A 17,853-nucleotide genomic window follows, 5' to 3' on the forward strand; every position below is an offset into this window, starting at 1 on the left:
GCGGGCGAGCGTGTAACATCACCGTGATTGTAGGGGCATTGACGTTGGCGTTGTTCTTGTTTTGGGTTTATTACGTGTGTGCCTGTGGGTTTTTTGTGTTAGAGAGAAACGCCACAGTTGATATATATATATATATATATATATATATATATTGCTGGGCCGTTCCCTTGTAATTTCCCCGTTCCATATGGTGCACTGCAAAGCAGTCAAAATGCGGGAGGGCAATATGTCACAGAACCTATTCTGCCGGAGTGGCTACAGTATGGGCCTTATTTCATAGCAATACAATTACTGCTGCAGGCAAATGTTTTCTTTTCACTTCTTCCGTACCGGTTTTTGCTGAGAGCCTAGACCTCCCTCTCGTGAATACTTGAGTCGGGACGAGTTAATGCCCACAATATCGCCCTGTAAAAGTATCCATTACTATATCGACACTGAAATAAAGAAGAACACTTTCGTTTCGTTTCCTTTATGGATGATGTGACCCGTGGCCTGTTATCAAAGTACATTGCTACTGGGTGTATTCAAAAAGAAGACGATTTCCTCCCTTAATGTTCTTTTTTTCTCCCCTTCCCTCTTTTTTTGCGTATATATGCCACCATGTTATTCAGTTCTCTTGTCTTTTTTGGTTTGACCGACCAATTCATGCTATTAGTATAGTGCTTTGAGTTAAATGTGATCTTGTTTCCGCTTTTCTCTACCATTCTTCACACAACCACTAATTACCCTTTGGTTCCTCACTTCTAGAACTCACTGTGTTTAATTTTTCTTATTATTATTAAAGTGATCATCTAACAATGCATCCCAATCTTTTAAAACCTCTCAAGGTGGGACGGTACACACTTCCTAACCGTATCATCATGGCTCCCCTGACACGTTGCCGTGCAACAGAAGACACTCACGTGCCAAGAACAGATCTTATGCTTAAGTATTACCAGGACCGGGCATCAGCAGGGCTTATAATTGCTGAGGCGACAATGGTTCAACCACACTACACCACATTCCTTACAGAACCCGGTATATACTCAGAGGAGCAAATTGCTGCTTGGAAAAGGATCGTGGATGCTGTCCACGAGAAAGGTGGACGTATTTTTATTCAATTAATTCATGGTGGTCGTGCTGGTCTTCCATTTAAGATTCTTCAACATGCAAAAAGTGCAGATGAACCGCTTTCAGGTCGTCTTCTTGCCCCAAGTGCAATACCCATTACAGGGCACAGCATTCCCCCTTTTTTCACAAAAAGTGGTGAAAAAGAACCCTACGGTGCCCCTGAAGAACTCACCGATGATGAAATCAAGGAGTGGATAATTCCTTACTTTGTACAAGCAGCCAAAAATGCTGTGTTCAAGGCAGGCTTTGACGGAGTGGAAGTGCACGGCGCGAATGGTTACCTGCTCGATGAGTTTCTCAGGGACTCCACAAATAAAAGGCAATCTGGCCCCTATGCAGGGAACAGTATTGACACACGATGCCAACTAATCTATGACGTAACAAAGAGCGTGTGTGATGCTGTGGAGAGTGGCCGTGTGGGACTACGCATCTCACCGTTAAACAGTTATGGCGGTATCTACGATTCCAACCCGGAAGCTCTTACCAAACACCTGTGCAAAAAAATTAATTCACTCTCTCTCGCTTACCTCCACTTTCTCCGAGGAGATATGTTTAATGAAAGAAATGGTGATATGACATCATGGGTTCACGACAGTTATAAAGGTGTTAAAATTTCAAACTTTGGATATGAGATTGACGAAGCTGAAAAGGAAATACAGGAGGGGAAAATCGATGCTGTTGCGTTTGGTCAGAAATTCATCGCAAACGCAGATCTCGTGAAGCGGGTTCAAAATAATTTACCTCTAAATACAGCAAAAGTGGAGTACTTTTATAAGGGGGATGGCGTTGGTTACAATGACTATCCACTGAGTGAATAGGACAAACAAGACCCTAATGGCGAGATATATTTTTTATTACAATTCGTAAAAAAAAAAGAACACACACACACCACAAAGCGAAATGAATTAAAATGATTCGGCTAGAAAAAAATCATGCACAAATAAAAATGAAGGCAGGTGCACTGTAGCTACAATATGGCTCTCTACCTAAACAAAATGTCATGTAGAATAAAATACCGTATGGTGCGACGGAACAGACACGTGTCGAGACAAACTTGAACTCCATTTTTCGCTCCGAGCTGACATGCGGTTGAACGGGCTGGCTCTTGCATTGCACACACTGTGGTGCAGCAAGGGGCACGACACGTCCCCCTTCTCTCCTCCTCTCCTCCTCTCCCCCTCGCTGCAGTACGTGCGGCACTGAGTTGAACTCGTGGCGTGCTGCCGCCAGTTCGCTTCGGTGCGTGTGTGTGTGTGTGTGTCGTTGTGTGAAGTTGTGCAATAGCTGCGTACGATGAGCACTAACAATCGGTATATTAACAGCAACATCTGAATTGATACAATGACGCGAATCGAGTTGCTGACGCAGCGTACGGTGTTCCGGTCGGCTTGGGGTGTGCCTGTCGTGCCCCTCCTTGGTTCTTTTTTCTTTCTCTCTCTGTGTGTGTGTGTGTGTTGATATGTGCGTTTGTGACTGGAAGGTTCACATTGGAGTTGTGTCTTGGATTTGTTTTGGTGTCCCTGTTGCACACTCACGTGATCCGAGAGCTGCGCTATTGTGTCGTATGTCTTCGTTTTGAGATTTGTTTGTTCAAAATCTATGTTTTGAGTGGTCAAACCGTACGTTATTAATGTATATTCTTTGGTGTAATGTGAATGTATATTTCCGTCAAATTATCCTTTCTATGTGATCTGTAAACGAATAGTTGTGATGTCTCCTCCCGCCATGTTTCTCCGCCCAAAATGTAGGTTTGGTTATTATTGTTTTTATAACGTCGACTGTTTCTGGGTACTTTATTTCGAGACCGAACGAATGATGTGAAACCCCAATATAAGTGGTGATGGAAGGCAACATGCTGATTACTTTAACAATGAAAATCTTTTTATTTTGTTTCTTTTTTTTTTCCTTATTTGAGCGCTTATGATGGGATTATTTGGCTCTTTCTAATAATAATAGTAAAAGGTCAAAAGGGGTTTACTTGTTAGTGTCTCAAGTGCATTATGTCATAATTCAACTTTTGAAGGTTAAATCGAATCAACGTCTTCCGTCTTCTGCAGGAGAAGGGTTGAGCAACCTTCAACCCTTTTACTTCAGGACGGAGCAAAAGGACCATAATATTAGCTGGTGTTAAAACTCATCACAGTTCCTTTTTTCTTATTTTTACGTCCATGCTTATATATAGTATACCACAAATATTTAATTTGTTCTTTCTTTCTTCTTTATGGTAGGCAACCCCAAGAAAAGTACAGCTAGGAATATGCTATAACAGAATTAAAATATTTTCATGAAAAGGTTTTCTATTTGCATAGCTATATTTCGCTCCACCAACGCACGTGCCGTGAACCATCTTGGTGCGCCCCGAGATTGCAGGGGCACTGATGCCCGCCAATGTTACTGCGTAGCCTGCCGCTATGATGACATCAACCGACTGGAGTCTCTGAGCCAATTTGAATGACAATAATCGTGTTGGAGAAATATTCTTCTTTCCCCGGCTGACGGCAACTCTGCCATGGCGAGCGTATGCGCTACGCTGTGGCCTCTTCTCCCCCTCTCCCTCTTTCCCCTCTCTTTTTGTAGTTTGTCTCTGTACTGCGATGCACGAATGGACGGGGTCGATGACGATAATCCACTTACGACGGTCTTATGACATATTATCGAATATGGATTGAACACAAGTGTCTAAACCAGATTGGGGCGCCGCACAAACATTCCAGCAGCGTGTGCCCTGTGTCTGAGGCCCAACTATCCCTCTCCCCCCCTCTCTCTCTCCCTCTTTGTGTGTGTGTGTGTGCTGCTGTTTTTCTTTTTGGTCTGCGCTCTTCGCGCCACTGTTCCCACGCGTTGATGAGGAAGGTGTCGAATCCGTGTTTCAGCTGAGCCGTGCTGCTGATAAAAGTACATTCTGTCTGTTTGACTTCTGAGCGTGGTTGGAACGTGGTTCTTCCGTGTGTGTGTGTCTGTGTCTGTGTCTGTGTGTTTGTGACGTGACATGTACGCCTGTGATGCACAACTGTTGATGGTTCAAACACATTCGGACGTGCCTCGTGACGATGTATTTTCAACACATATCACCTTTCGGGTCTGACGGCTGCTGGGTTCCCACGAACACACACAGAGACATATGCATACATTCACATACGTACACTGCGAGACAAGTGAATAGGGGCGTGATGCCAGGCGTTCTTTTTAATTATTTTTATTTTCGTGGAGCTGGAATATGGATATGATGCAGAAAATGTTAAATTACACCGACACTGCGTGACGACAGCAAACACAGACCTGCACTGAGAATTTTCCCTCCCCCCCCTCATCCTTGCAAACACCAGCCCCGCTTCCTGCGTGATGACAGAGTTTCCAGACGCCGTGTGGCGCGACGGAACAGACACGTGTCGAGACAAACTTGAACTCCATTTTTCGCTCCGAGCTGACATGCGGTTGAACGGGCTGGCTCTTGCATTGCACACACTGTGGTGCAGCAAGGGGCACGACACGTCCCCTTCTCTCCTCCTCTCCCCCTCGCTGCAGTACGTGCGGCACTGAGTTGAACTCGTGGCGTGCTGCCGCCAGTTCGCTTCGGTGCGTGTGTGTGTGTGTGTGTGTGTGTCGTTGTGTGAAGTTGTGCAATAGCTGCGTACGATGAGCACTAACAATCGGTATATTAACAGCAACATCTGAATTGATACAATGACGCGAATCGAGTTGCTGACGCAGCGTACGGTGTTCCGGTCGGTTGGGTGTGCCTGTCGTGCCCCTCCTTGGTTCTTTTTCTTTCTCTCGTGTGTGTGTGTGGTTGATATGTGCGTTTGTGACTGGAAGGTTCACATTGGTTGTGTCTTGGATTTGTTTTGGTGTCCTGTTGCACACTCACGTGATCGGAGAGTTGCGCTATTGTGTCGTATGTCCTCCTCGTTTTGTGTGTTCGATTGCATGTTCTCTGCGTCATGTTGTGTGTTGATGGGCTTTAGCCATGGAGCGCTTAACAAACGCACGTGCCGTGAACCATCTTGGTGCGCCGGCAGATTGCAGGGGCACTGATGCCCGCCAATGTTACTGCGTAGCCTGCCGCTATGATGACATGACCATCTGACTGCGCACGCCAATTTGAATGACAATAATCGTGTTGGAGAAATATTCTTCTTTTCCCGGCTGACGGCAACTCTGCCATGGCGAGCGTATGCGCTACGCTGTGGCCTCTTCTTTTCTTCTTCTCTCTTTTTTTTTCTTGGGTTCGTGTGCGATGCACGAATGGACGGGGTCGATGACGATAATCCACTTACGACGGTCTTATGACATATTATCGAATATGGATTGAACACAAGTGTCTAAACCAGATTGGGGCGCCGCACAAACATTCCAGCAGCCCTGTGTCTGAGGCCCAACTATCCCTCTCCCCCCCTCTCTCTCTCCCTCTTTGTGTGTGTGTGTGTGTGTGCTGCTGTTTTTCTTTTTGGTCTGCGCTCTTCGCGCCACTGTTCCCACGCGTTGATGAGGAAGGTGTCGAATCCGTGTTTCAGCTGAGCCGTGCTGCTGATAAAAGTACATTCTGTCTGTTTGACTTCTGAGCGTGGTTGGAACGTGGTTCTTCCGTGTGTGTGTGTCTGTGTCTGTGTCTGTGTGTTTGTGACGTGACATGTACGCCTGTGATGCACAACTGTTGATGGTTCAAACACATTCGGACGTGCCTCGTGACGATGTATTTTCAACACATATCACCTTTCGGGTCTGACGGCTGCTGGGTTCCCACGAACACACACAGAGACATATGCATACATTCACATACGTACACTGCGAGACAAGTGAATAGGGGCGTGATGCCAGGCGTTCTTTTTAATTATTTTTATTTTCGTGGAGCTGGAATATGGATATGATGCAGAAAATGTTAAATTACACCGACACTGCGTGACGACAGCAAACACAGACCTGCACTGAGAATTTTCCCTCCCCCCCCTCATCCTTGCAAACACCAGCCCCGCTTCCTGCGTGATGACAGAGTTTCCAGACGCCGTGTGGCGCGACGGAACAGACACGTGTCGAGACAAACTTGAACTCCATTTTTCGCTCCGAGCTGACATGCGGTTGAACGGGCTGGCTCTTGCATTGCACACACTGTGGTGCAGCAAGGGGCACGACACGTCCCCCTTCTCTCCTCCTCTCCCCCTCGCTGCAGTACGTGCGGCACTGAGTTGAACTCGTGGCGTGCTGCCGCCAGTTCGCTTCGGTGCGTGTGTGTGTGTGTGTGTGTGTGTCGTTGTGTGAAGTTGTGCAATAGCTGCGTACGATGAGCACTAACAATCGGTATATTAACAGCAACATCTGAATTGATACAATGACGCGAATCGAGTTGCTGACGCAGCGTACGGTGTTCCGGTCGGCTTGGGGTGTGCCTGTCGTGCCCCTCCTTGGTTCTTTTTTCTTTCTCTCTCTGTGTGTGTGTGTGTGTTGATATGTGCGTTTGTGACTGGAAGGTTCACATTGGAGTTGTGTCTTGGATTTGTTTTGGTGTCCCTGTTGCACACTCACGTGATCCGAGAGTTGCGCTATTGTGTCGTATGTCCTCCTCGTTTTGTGTGTTCGATTGCATGTTCTCTGCGTCATGTTGTGTGTTGAAGGGGCTTTAGCCATGGAGCGGCTTAACAAACGCACGTGCCGTGAACCATCTTGGTGCGCCCCGAGATTGCAGGGGCACTGATGCCCGCCAATGTTACTGCGTAGCCTGCCGCTATGATGACATCAACCGACTGGAGTCTCTGAGCCAATTTGAATGACAATAATCGTGTTGGAGAAATATTCTTCTTTCCCCGGCTGACGGCAACTCTGCCATGGCGAGCGTATGCGCTACGCTGTGGCCTCTTCTCCCCCTCTCCCTCTTTCCCCTCTCTTTTTGTAGTTTGTCTCTGTACTGCGATGCACGAATGGACGGGGTCGATGACGATAATCCACTTACGACGGTCTTATGACATATTATCGAATATGGATTGAACACAAGTGTCTAAACCAGATTGGGGCGCCGCACAAACATTCCAGCAGCGTGTGCCCTGTGTCTGAGGCCCAACTATCCCTCTCCCCCCCTCTCTCTCCCTCTTTGTGTGTGTGTGTGTGTGTGTGTGCTGCTGTTTTTCTTTTTGGTCTGCGCTCTTCGCGCCACTGTTCCCACGCGTTGATGAGGAAGGTGTCGAATCCGTGTTTCAGCTGAGCCGTGCTGCTGATAAAAGTACATTCTGTCTGTTTGACTTCTGAGCGTGGTTGGAACGTGGTTCTTCCGTGTGTGTGTGTCTGTGTCTGTGTCTGTGTGTTTGTGACGTGACATGTACGCCTGTGATGCACAACTGTTGATGGTTCAAACACATTCGGACGTGCCTCGTGACGATGTATTTTCAACACATATCACCTTTCGGGTCTGACGGCTGCTGGGTTCCCACGAACACACACAGAGACATATGCATACATTCACATACGTACACTGCGAGACAAGTGAATAGGGGGCGTGATGCCAGGCGTTCTTTTTAATTATTTTTATTTTCGTGGAGCTGGAATATGGATATGATGCAGAAAATGTTAAATTACACCGACACTGCGTGACGACAGCAAACACAGACCTGCACTGAGAATTTTCCCTCCCCCCCCTCATCCTTGCAAACACCAGCCCCGCTTCCTGCGTGATGACAGAGTTTCCAGACGCCGTGTGGCGCGACGGAACAGACACGTGTCGAGACAAACTTGAACTCCATTTTTCGCTCCGAGCTGACATGCGGTTGAACGGGCTGGCTCTTGCATTGCACACACTGTGGTGCAGCAAGGGGCACGACACGTCCCCCTTCTCTCCTCCTCTCCCCCTCGCTGCAGTACGTGCGGCACTGAGTTGAACTCGTGGCGTGCTGCCGCCAGTTCGCTTCGGTGCGTGTGTGTGTGTGTGTGTGTGTGTGTCGTTGTGTGAAGTTGTGCAATAGCTGCGTACGATGAGCACTAACAATCGGTATATTAACAGCAACATCTGAATTGATACAATGACGCGAATCGAGTTGCTGACGCAGCGTACGGTGTTCCGGTCGGCTTGGGGTGTGCCTGTCGTGCCCCTCCTTGGTTCTTTTTTCTTTCTCTCTCTGTGTGTGTGTGTGTTGATATGTGCGTTTGTGACTGGAAGGTTCACATTGGAGTTGTGTCTTGGATTTGTTTTGGTGTCCCTGTTGCACACTCACGTGATCCGAGAGTTGCGCTATTGTGTCGTATGTCCTCCTCGTTTTGTGTGTTCGATTGCATGTTCTCTGCGTCATGTTGTGTGTTGAAGGGGCTTTAGCCATGGAGCGGCTTAACAAACGCACGTGCCGTGAACCATCTTGGTGCGCCCCGAGATTGCAGGGGCACTGATGCCCGCCAATGTTACTGCGTAGCCTGCCGCTATGATGACATCAACCGACTGGAGTCTCTGAGCCAATTTGAATGACAATAATCGTGTTGGAGAAATATTCTTCTTTCCCCGGCTGACGGCAACTCTGCCATGGCGAGCGTATGCGCTACGCTGTGGCCTCTTCTCCCCCTCTCCCTCTTTCCCCTCTCTTTTTGTAGTTTGTCTCTGTACTGCGATGCACGAATGGACGGGGTCGATGACGATAATCCACTTACGACGGTCTTATGACATATTATCGAATATGGATTGAACACAAGTGTCTAAACCAGATTGGGGCGCCGCACAAACATTCCAGCAGCGTGTGCCCTGTGTCTGAGGCCCAACTATCCCTCTCCCCCCCTCTCTCTCTCCCTCTTTGTGTGTGTGTGTGTGTGTGTGCTGCTGTTTTTCTTTTTGGTCTGCGCTCTTCGCGCCACTGTTCCCACGCGTTGATGAGGAAGGTGTCGAATCCGTGTTTCAGCTGAGCCGTGCTGCTGATAAAAGTACATTCTGTCTGTTTGACTTCTGAGCGTGGTTGGAACGTGGTTCTTCCGTGTGTGTGTGTCTGTGTCTGTGTCTGTGTGTTTGTGACGTGACATGTACGCCTGTGATGCACAACTGTTGATGGTTCAAACACATTCGGACGTGCCTCGTGACGATGTATTTTCAACACATATCACCTTTCGGGTCTGACGGCTGCTGGGTTCCCACGAACACACACAGAGACATATGCATACATTCACATACGTACACTGCGAGACAAGTGAATAGGGGGCGTGATGCCAGGCGTTCTTTTTAATTATTTTTATTTTCGTGGAGCTGGAATATGGATATGATGCAGAAAATGTTAAATTACACCGACACTGCGTGACGACAGCAAACACAGACCTGCACTGAGAATTTTCCCTCCCCCTCATCCTTGCAAACACCAGCCCCGCTTCCTGCGTGATGACAGAGTTTCCAGACGCCGTGTGGCGCGACGGAACAGACACGTGTCGAGACAAACTTGAACTCCATTTTTCGCTCCGAGCTGACATGCGGTTGAACGGGCTGGCTCTTGCATTGCACACACTGTGGTGCAGCAAGGGGCACGACACGTCCCCCTTCTCTCCTCCTCTCCTCCTCTCCCCCTCGCTGCAGTACGTGCGGCACTGAGTTGAACTCGTGGCGTGCTGCCGCCAGTTCGCTTCGGTGCGTGTGTGTGTGTGTGTGTGTGTGTGTCGTTGTGTGAAGTTGTGCAATAGCTGCGTACGATGAGCACTAACAATCGGTATATTAACAGCAACATCTGAATTGATACAATGACGCGAATCGAGTTGCTGACGCAGCGTACGGTGTTCCGGTCGGCTTGGGGTGTGCCTGTCGTGCCCCTCCTTGGTTCTTTTCTTTTTCTTTCTCTCTCTGTGTGTGTGTGTGTTGATATGTGCGTTTGTGACTGGAAGGTTCACATTGGAGTTGTGTCTTGGATTTGTTTTGGTGTCCCTGTTGCACACTCACGTGATCCGAGAGCTGCGCTATTGTGTCGTATGTCCTCCTCGTTTTGTGTGTTCGATTGCATGTTCTCTGCGTCATGTTGTGTGTTGAAGGGGCTTTAGCCATGGAGCGGCTTAACAAACGCACGTGCCGTGAACCATCTTGGTGCGCCCCGAGATTGCAGGGGCACTGATGCCCGCCAATGTTACTGCGTAGCCTGCCGCTATGATGACATCAACCGACTGGAGTCTCTGAGCCAATTTGAATGACAATAATCGTGTTGGAGAAATATTCTTCTTTCCCCGGCTGACGGCAACTCTGCCATGGCGAGCGTATGCGCTACGCTGTGGCCTCTTCTCCCCCTCTCCCTCTTTCCCCTCTCTTTTTGTAGTTTGTCTCTGTACTGCGATGCACGAATGGACGGGGTCGATGACGATAATCCACTTACGACGGTCTTATGACATATTATCGAATATGGATTGAACACAAGTGTCTAAACCAGATTGGGGCGCCGCACAAACATTCCAGCAGCGTGTGCCCTGTGTCTGAGGCCCAACTATCCCTCTCCCCCCCTCTCTCTCCCTCTTTGTGTGTGTGTGTGTGTGTGTGCTGCTGTTTTTCTTTTTGGTCTGCGCTCTTCGCGCCACTGTTCCCACGCGTTGATGAGGAAGTTGTCGAATCCGTGTTTCAGCTGAGCCGTGCTGCTGATAAAAGTACATTTCCGTATGTATTTTTTGATTGGTTACTTTTGTTCTTCGATGGTAATAGGTTCTCATTGTTGTCTGTATTATTGTTTTTTTTTTTTGTGGTTTCTCCTCTAAAGAAATGCTTTTTCCTTTTCCTGATCCCAAGTAGGTGTGAAGTATAAAGTTTCCCTGCTTGGTGCTAAATAAAGGGAAAGGAGGAAGTAGGGAACAATTTTAAACTATATTCATTCGTGTTGATACCACTGTATTTTTATTCTGTTGGTATTTATATCTTGCTTTTTTGTTTCGTTTTTCTCTAGATTTTTTACTTTGAGTGTTATCTATTAGTAGTCTTTTTGTTTTCGTGTTCCCTCTTTTAATATTGTTTTTGGTTTTCAGTGCTTTTTTCTTTGGCTGCTGACGATGGACATTGTTGATGAGGGTATTGTGGAGGATGTGGGGGACTTCTTCCCCGGCAGTCCACTTGCCAATCGCGGTCCCGCTATGCGAGTCTGTCGCCTGCCCCCTAGACGCCCGGAGGGTCATCGACCGTCGCTTGAAATCCCGCCGGATATTGATTTCGGCGGTACTAACACGCGAGCCTCTCAAGAAAACCATTCGAGTCCCTTACTGAACGGAGATGATGACGGATTTACAATGTCGCCACGGTTAAGAAAAAAGAAGGAGGCGGCAAAGTTAAAGAAAATGGGGCCTGACACAGTGGTACGTCCAGGAAGTAACAATTTCGATCGACCCCTACCAGGTGAGGGCAGTAATTTGTCAGAAGAAGTAGGTGGTGACAGTAAATTGATGTTAAACTTAAAAGGAGTGAAACAAGAGACGAAAGAGGAGAACCCGTTGGATACTATTATTGCACCTTCCTCTCACGTACCTGAGCAACCGAAAGAAATTCACCAAACGAGGTTTTCATCTTTATGGGGTGAGTTTTGTACCACAGGGCGTGATCCACTTTTGGGAAGAGGGTTGAGCATCGTTGCTGGAAGAGTTTTACATAAAATGAGTGTTGTACAAACAAAAGAGAGTTGTGATACTCCTCCAGATGAAGAAGCAACAGGAGTTTGTGAAGAAGTAGATGATTTTTTGCCAGGGAGTCCTCTTAAACGTGACCTTCGTGCACCCTTGCCTCGTCATGCTCGTAATCCTCCTAAGGTGGTTGGAAAGAAGACGGCTAAATGTGGTACCCTTCCAAGCTTTCTAATACCTGATTTTACTCTTCCTGGTAGCAGTTTAGATGATACAGTTGAATCTTCCTTGAATCCACATGATACAACTTTACAAGGTGCGCGGGGAATCAGTCAAGAACGTACTTTATCTCAGAACTCTACAGATGCAGAAGTAAAAGGTCAATCAGATGCGGTGCCGAGAGAGAATTTTCAACAACGATCCTCTCGACGACTGTCTTGCCGTTCCACAGTTGCGCAGTCACGCAGACAATCCGTAACACGTATGTGTCAGGTGCCTAACCCCAGGTCAATAGAGCCTTTAGAACCCCCTCCTCCAAGGAACCTCAGTGGCTCTATAGGGGAAACTATGCCCACTACTCAAAGCGAAGCCAATGATAAAACCACTGGAGGCGTAAACAAGCGCATTACACCTGGAAATGCAGGTACAAATACTCGTTATCGTCGAAACTCTGTAAATAAGAAGGGATCTTCTGTAACAAGTGATAATGTTGATCATCTTACTGATATCTCTCCTCGATTACGAGAAAAACTTGAACGAAGTTTGCCTGATAAGAATACGAAACAAGATCTTGATCCCAAATATGTGAACTTACCAAAAGCAAGACGTATTCGTCGACAATCACTCTTGAGTGATGATGGTAATGATCATGTCGTGGATGTATCTAAGCGTTGTGATTCGAATGATGGCGCAGGGGGCAAAATTCTCCCAGTTATAAACAGAGCATCAGTTTTTCGATAAGAGAGGAAGTATATGTGGCGTTTTTCTTTTTCTTTTTTCGTCATATTCTATATTTTGATCCTTTCTCTTTTTTTTTTCTTATATAACCAAGAGAAAACAACAAGAAAAACAGTTGAAAATTCTTTGATGAAAGTACCTAGAAATGTACTTGCGAGAGGGCTTAGTGAGCGAATAAAACCCTCATGCTATTTCTCTTTTTCTTCCTCTTTTGTCTTTTTTTTATGTGTTTTATTCTATTTCATTATCTTCCCCGTGTTTTTTCTTATTCCTTTCTAGTTGTCTTGTCTTTTTTTTTTTCGGGACGGTTGTGGATGGGTTCCTGTTTTTTTTTTCCATTCATTTAGTCGCGTTTCCCAATAAGGCAAACAGTGATTTCAAAATATGTGTTTTTTCCTCTGGTGTCTATTTAGATGAATTTCTTGTTATTTTTCTCGAACCAAACTAACTAAATTTCCACGAAAAAAAAATAAATAATCATTATAAAAGGAGTCTCTTGGTGTTATTATTATTATTATTATTATTATTATTATTATTATTATTATTATTTATTTTTTTGGTATTATTATTCCTTCCTGAAATCTCTTTTTTTCTGATTTTGCTTTGGGTGCGATAGGTTTATTCTCACATATTTCACACATAAAAAAAAGACCAGAGAGAACACCATGCTTGCGCATGATGCCCCTGGTAGTATAGTTACTACAGGTGAAGGTCTTTTCCTAGTACCAAAGGAGAAACAGTTGCCCCACCTTAAATGGGAACCTGAAGAACAAAGATTTGTTGTTTTAGAACGAGATGGCGATGATCTAGTGCTTTGCTTATCACCGAGAGAAACTGTTTCATTAAATTACCTACATGGAAGTGATTGGGGAGACGGCGTAGAAAACATCATTCCTTGTTGGGCTATTTATGGAGTCCTTCCAATTGGTCGAAACTCATCTATTCTTTTGTACGTTACACAGAGAGAACGTGTGGCAAAACTCCCTTTCGCGGGTTCACATGAGGTATTTGCTGTAAAACAATTGGAATGTATGTCACTAGCATCGAAATCAGTTAGTTCTACAGTTTCTGAACTTTCAAAAAATGAAGAAAAAGATTCTAAAGAAATGTCTATTCAACCTGGATCTCTTCAAGAACTTTCTGAAGAAACTATTGCAGAATATCGTGCGGTGGTTGAACGATTTTGTGCCAACTCCCAGAGACATTGTGGAGGATCTTTTTTTTTTTATTCCCCAACGATAAATTTAGCGTTGGATCCATATGAGATGGTAAATAATAGAAGAAATTCATTTACAATAACAGGATATAACCCTGTTGATACCCCTTTAACCAGAACAGCAGGTATGGATCGTGCTTCAGATGAAAATCTTACCACAGTAGGCGTATTCCAGTGGAATGCACCTTTACTTAAAGCATTTGATACACTAAATGAATCAATGTCCAGTGATAACTATTTTTTCACACCTTCATTTATTAGAGGAGTTGTTACATCTTCCACAGTTCCTACAGATGGAGTGCAACTTTTACTTATAAATAGACTCAGTTATCGTTGGTCTGGAACGCGGTATAATCGTCGTGGTCTAGATTCAAATGGAACTGGAATTCCTGCAAATTTTTCAGTTTCGACATTATGGGTTTTTCCTATAGAAGGAAAGCAGGAAAATAATAATATGGCAGCATCATCAGTTAGTGAAAAACGGGTTGCAACATTTTCTATTCTACGAGGCTCTATTCCTAGGCGTTGGAATCAACCAGCAAATTTAAGTTTTAAACCAAATATAACTATTTTATCTTCTTCAGGAGTAAGTGAATTCGTTTCTCATTTAAAGTTTTTGCAAAATCTTCTTCATGGAATTTCATCTCTAGAATGTATGGATACTACATCTTGTAGTCATTTGGAACTCCCACTTTCTAAAGGATTTGAAAAGAGTTTTCTAGAACAACAGGAAAATGAATCCAAATATGGAAATTCTTTAGACGTTCGTTACTGTAAGTATGATGTAAAATCTCGAAAAAAGAGACTTTCATATGATGCAATGAAGTTGGAAGTAAATGCATTACTTGGGATGGATGCGGATGGTAATTCTGATTCTGTTGATTTTTCCCAGTGGTGTGCAAATTCTGTACTAAAGGAGGACGTGATGTCTAATTTAAATGAGGAATATCCTTTAGAATGGAAACGCATACATCAACAAGAACACTATGTTCGTGTAAACTGTTTGGATTGTTTAGATCGTACAAATCTAGTTCAATCAATGATTGCTATTGGTGTTCTTCCTCGTATGATACGTTATGTACATGGAGTAAAAGAATGTTCAGATACAGAAAAAGGTAATAATAATAATAATACTAATAATACTAATAATAATAATAATAATAATAATAATAATAATAATAATAATAATAATAATAATAATAATAATAAAGGAAATGGTGATTATTTTAATTATGAATTTAATAAATCTGAAATGCAGTGTAAACAAATGTGGGTACAACAAGGAATAGCTATTTCTCAACTGTATGCTGGAAGTGATCCTCATTTTGTTAATTATCTTTTGAAAGGTCAATCAGGATTTCGAGATAAGTGTGAAGAAGGTATACTTGCTTTAAAACGTTGGATCCAGCAGAATCTATATGATGGAGATAAACAAGACGCTATTTCTCTTATTACATGTCAGCATAATCCTGCTCTTTTTCATTCTGAATTTGAAAGCCCCTTCTCTCGACGTTTGTCTGGATTAAACAAGATGGTAGCACTCGGATTTTTTATTGCATTTGTGCCTCTTGTTTTGAATATTATTTTGGCTATTTTATATCCGAAGTATAGAATACAACAGGAGTTTTTATTATTTGATTTACTGTGGTGTATATACTTATTTCTTTGGGCGTCCCACATAAGAAAGGAAGGTATTGACTACACAAATTATCCTCTACTTCAATAAAGGTGTTTTGTAGTAGAATGAAAAGGGTCGCTGAATATTATGCTATTGTAAGAGATTTGCTCTGTAATGAATTCGTTCCCCAAAAGTGAGAGGGGTTCTTCTTTTTCTTTAATGATATTATTATTATTATTATTATTATTATTATTATTATTATTATTATTATTATTATTGAGGGGGGAAAACAAAAGGAAGGGCGAGAGGAATAGTAACAATAATCATGGGAAACGAGATGAATGAAAGAAAAAAAAAGATAAATCTTGGGTTTATTGGCATGTATTGCACTGCTTCCCGAAAACTCTCTATATATCTAATGGGAATTCGGCGTTCTACGATTAAACAATAAAAGGTGTATATGTGGCGTGTACTCCATGGTTCTATGGTTTGTAATACCGTAAAGGTGATCTGCCCATCTCTCTCTCTCTCTTTCTATATATATATATGACCTATAGGGGAATGTTAATATAATAGTGTAAATATAATTTGATTTCCCATTACAATGGGTGTTTCTTTTTTATATTTCTTTTTTTTCTTTTTATTTTTGGGTTTGTTCATGATAAATGTCCTAACCTGATTAGCTATTTACTAAGAAGTGATTGAGTGAATTGCGGGATTGTTTGCGGTGTTTTTTTTTTCTCGAGAGACATATATATATATATATATATATATATATATATATATATATAAACGCAAACAAAGACATAAATATATAAATTGGATAGTTTTTTTTAGGGTGATAATGTTTGCGGTAGTAAGAAGAAAACTAGGGTTAAATGAAAGAATGAAGCTTATGTTCATTTTATTAGTTATGGTCATTATTATGGCATATATTGCCTCAATCGTCTTCCTTTGGTTATCAGGTCCATCTTCTCAAGATATCTTTTCCTTTAATGAAAAACCTCTGGTTTCCTCTATAACGTATAATGGTTGCAATTCTCTGGAAATTTATCGTCATTTTTCAATTCCAATGTCGTTTACCACAGCACTTCATCCTTCTATTACTCTCCTTGATCGTGCAGGATGTGCCCAAGTATGGGAACGTATTAGACGTCGTAATAGATCTCGCTGTCCCGCAGATATCGCTCTTCAATGTGCAGAAGGTAGAGTGTGTGGTACGCATAGAGAAGAGGAAGACACAATTGAAGAAATGAATAAAACATGGACATATCGAAATGAGAAGAGTAAAAGATATGAAACGCGTCCCTGGTTGGTTGTTCACCATGGAGGGAAATCTCCTTCAAATCTTATACAGCAGGGCAACGCCGTACTCGCAGCACTTGGACTCACAGATATAGTTACACATATTGAGAGTGATATACGATCTTGTCATTTACCCTCAAAAACTAATATAACAGAGGATTGCGAAGAATCACTCACTATTCAAGGAAACTCCAAAAGGGAAAGGTTTACTTTGGTGGAATTAGGAGCAGGCAATGGGAATCTTCTTTATTCTTTCTGTCCTCCTGATCCATTTCGCCGATTACGTTGCTACGGTGTAGAGTTGGCGCCAACGTTAGTAGAAGATGCCATGTCGTATCAAGATCATATAAAGATTGTCCCTGGAGTTTCTTCACCACTACGTGATGGTTCAGTCACACATGTTCTTATTCATGGCGTTTTACCTATCGTCTCACCGAAGGATGGATGTGCAATAATTCGTGAAGGTTTACGACTTTTAGCTCCACAAGGTATATTGTTAATTATAATGCTTTTTACAGGTTTTTCTGCAGCTTGGCCAACACGACATCATCCATTTTTTTTCAATGATGCAATGGCAGAGAAACATTCTATAAACACATCATCATCTGCGTCATCATCATTTTCATCTTCTGTATTACGTTTTTGTAGTGGTATTACCAATGAAAACTATAGTGAATTGATTGAAAAAGTAGACTTTTTATGGGATGCGAAGGCTTTTTCATTTTATGCACCTCGTTTCGACCGGACAGGCGTATACGCAGTGCGTTTAACTCGCTCACATAAACTGATGCAACCCTTACCAGGAGAGAAACCAAGGAATGGAACTGTAAAAAGTGAAGAAGGAAAACTTTATAAAGAGATGTGTGCAGATCCACAGCAGATTAGCCGTGTAAGGTATGCCCAGATTCTTTGGGCAGATCGTGTTCTGGAAATGCAACGCACTAGAATACGAAAGAAACTTGGAAGAGGGAAGTATATATGGGTTTCTGAACGGCAAGGGTAATAAGAAGGTGTGAAAGGTGACTGGGGAATGTGGATAAAGGTATCGTGATCACGTTTTTTTTTTTTTTTTGGTATGTTGTAGAAATTGATATCGGTGTCACCTATTATGGGTATTTAT

The 17,853-nt window shown here is 43.6% G+C and overlaps 10 protein-coding genes across 10 annotated transcripts; 7 read left to right on the forward strand and 3 right to left on the reverse strand.

The window, feature by feature from the left end:
* Window positions 1-797: 797 nt before the first annotated feature.
* Window positions 798-1,928, forward strand: LSM04_006251 (NADH:flavin oxidoreductase/NADH oxidase; the record flags this gene model as incomplete). Its single annotated transcript, XM_067335483.1, has 1 exon — window positions 798-1,928. The coding sequence occupies one exon, from the start codon at window positions 798-800 to the stop codon at window positions 1,926-1,928; it is 1,131 nt and encodes a 376-aa protein (XP_067195281.1).
* A 1,442-nt stretch (window positions 1,929-3,370) lies between these two features.
* Window positions 3,371-4,011, reverse strand: LSM04_008295 (uncharacterized protein; the record flags this gene model as incomplete). The annotated part of the gene is made up of 2 exons (XM_067335484.1): window positions 3,371-3,694; window positions 3,940-4,011. The coding sequence occupies 2 exons, from the start codon at window positions 4,009-4,011 to the stop codon at window positions 3,371-3,373; spliced, it is 396 nt and encodes a 131-aa protein (XP_067195402.1).
* A 342-nt stretch (window positions 4,012-4,353) lies between these two features.
* On the reverse strand, window positions 4,354-5,275 carry LSM04_007572 (uncharacterized protein; the record flags this gene model as incomplete). The annotated part of the gene is made up of 2 exons (XM_067335485.1): window positions 4,354-4,812; window positions 5,096-5,275. The coding sequence occupies 2 exons, from the start codon at window positions 5,273-5,275 to the stop codon at window positions 4,354-4,356; spliced, it is 639 nt and encodes a 212-aa protein (XP_067195357.1).
* Window positions 5,276-6,093: 818 nt separating this feature from the next.
* Window positions 6,094-6,799, forward strand: LSM04_002280 (uncharacterized protein; the record flags this gene model as incomplete). Its single annotated transcript, XM_067335486.1, has 2 exons — window positions 6,094-6,242; window positions 6,643-6,799. 2 exons carry the CDS (start codon window positions 6,094-6,096, stop codon window positions 6,797-6,799), a joined length of 306 nt encoding a protein of 101 aa, XP_067195046.1.
* Window positions 6,800-7,769: 970 nt separating this feature from the next.
* LSM04_003045 (uncharacterized protein) lies at window positions 7,770-8,475 on the forward strand (the record flags this gene model as incomplete). Its single annotated transcript, XM_067335487.1, has 2 exons — window positions 7,770-7,918; window positions 8,319-8,475. The coding sequence occupies 2 exons, from the start codon at window positions 7,770-7,772 to the stop codon at window positions 8,473-8,475; spliced, it is 306 nt and encodes a 101-aa protein (XP_067195087.1).
* Window positions 8,476-9,442: 967 nt separating this feature from the next.
* On the forward strand, window positions 9,443-10,160 carry LSM04_006919 (uncharacterized protein; the record flags this gene model as incomplete). Its single annotated transcript, XM_067335488.1, has 2 exons — window positions 9,443-9,591; window positions 10,004-10,160. The coding sequence occupies 2 exons, from the start codon at window positions 9,443-9,445 to the stop codon at window positions 10,158-10,160; spliced, it is 306 nt and encodes a 101-aa protein (XP_067195322.1).
* Window positions 10,102-10,686, reverse strand: LSM04_000245 (uncharacterized protein; the record flags this gene model as incomplete). The annotated part of the gene is made up of 2 exons (XM_067335489.1): window positions 10,102-10,365; window positions 10,615-10,686. The coding sequence occupies 2 exons, from the start codon at window positions 10,684-10,686 to the stop codon at window positions 10,102-10,104; spliced, it is 336 nt and encodes a 111-aa protein (XP_067194925.1).
* Window positions 10,687-11,076: 390 nt separating this feature from the next.
* Window positions 11,077-12,597, forward strand: LSM04_006925 (uncharacterized protein; the record flags this gene model as incomplete). The annotated part of the gene is made up of 1 exon (XM_067335490.1): window positions 11,077-12,597. The coding sequence occupies one exon, from the start codon at window positions 11,077-11,079 to the stop codon at window positions 12,595-12,597; it is 1,521 nt and encodes a 506-aa protein (XP_067195323.1).
* A 662-nt stretch (window positions 12,598-13,259) lies between these two features.
* On the forward strand, window positions 13,260-15,536 carry LSM04_005626 (SAC domain; the record flags this gene model as incomplete). The annotated part of the gene is made up of 1 exon (XM_067335491.1): window positions 13,260-15,536. One exon carries the CDS (start codon window positions 13,260-13,262, stop codon window positions 15,534-15,536), a length of 2,277 nt encoding a protein of 758 aa, XP_067195228.1.
* Window positions 15,537-16,353: 817 nt separating this feature from the next.
* Window positions 16,354-17,736, forward strand: LSM04_008882 (Methyltransferase type 11; the record flags this gene model as incomplete). The annotated part of the gene is made up of 1 exon (XM_067335492.1): window positions 16,354-17,736. The coding sequence occupies one exon, from the start codon at window positions 16,354-16,356 to the stop codon at window positions 17,734-17,736; it is 1,383 nt and encodes a 460-aa protein (XP_067195445.1).
* Window positions 17,737-17,853: the final 117 nt, after the last annotated feature.

The sequence above is a fragment of the Trypanosoma melophagium genome, assembly GCF_022059095.1.
Source record: "Trypanosoma melophagium isolate St. Kilda chromosome Unknown ctg1segment0, whole genome shotgun sequence".
Lineage (NCBI taxonomy): Eukaryota > Euglenozoa > Kinetoplastea > Trypanosomatida > Trypanosomatidae > Trypanosoma > Trypanosoma melophagium.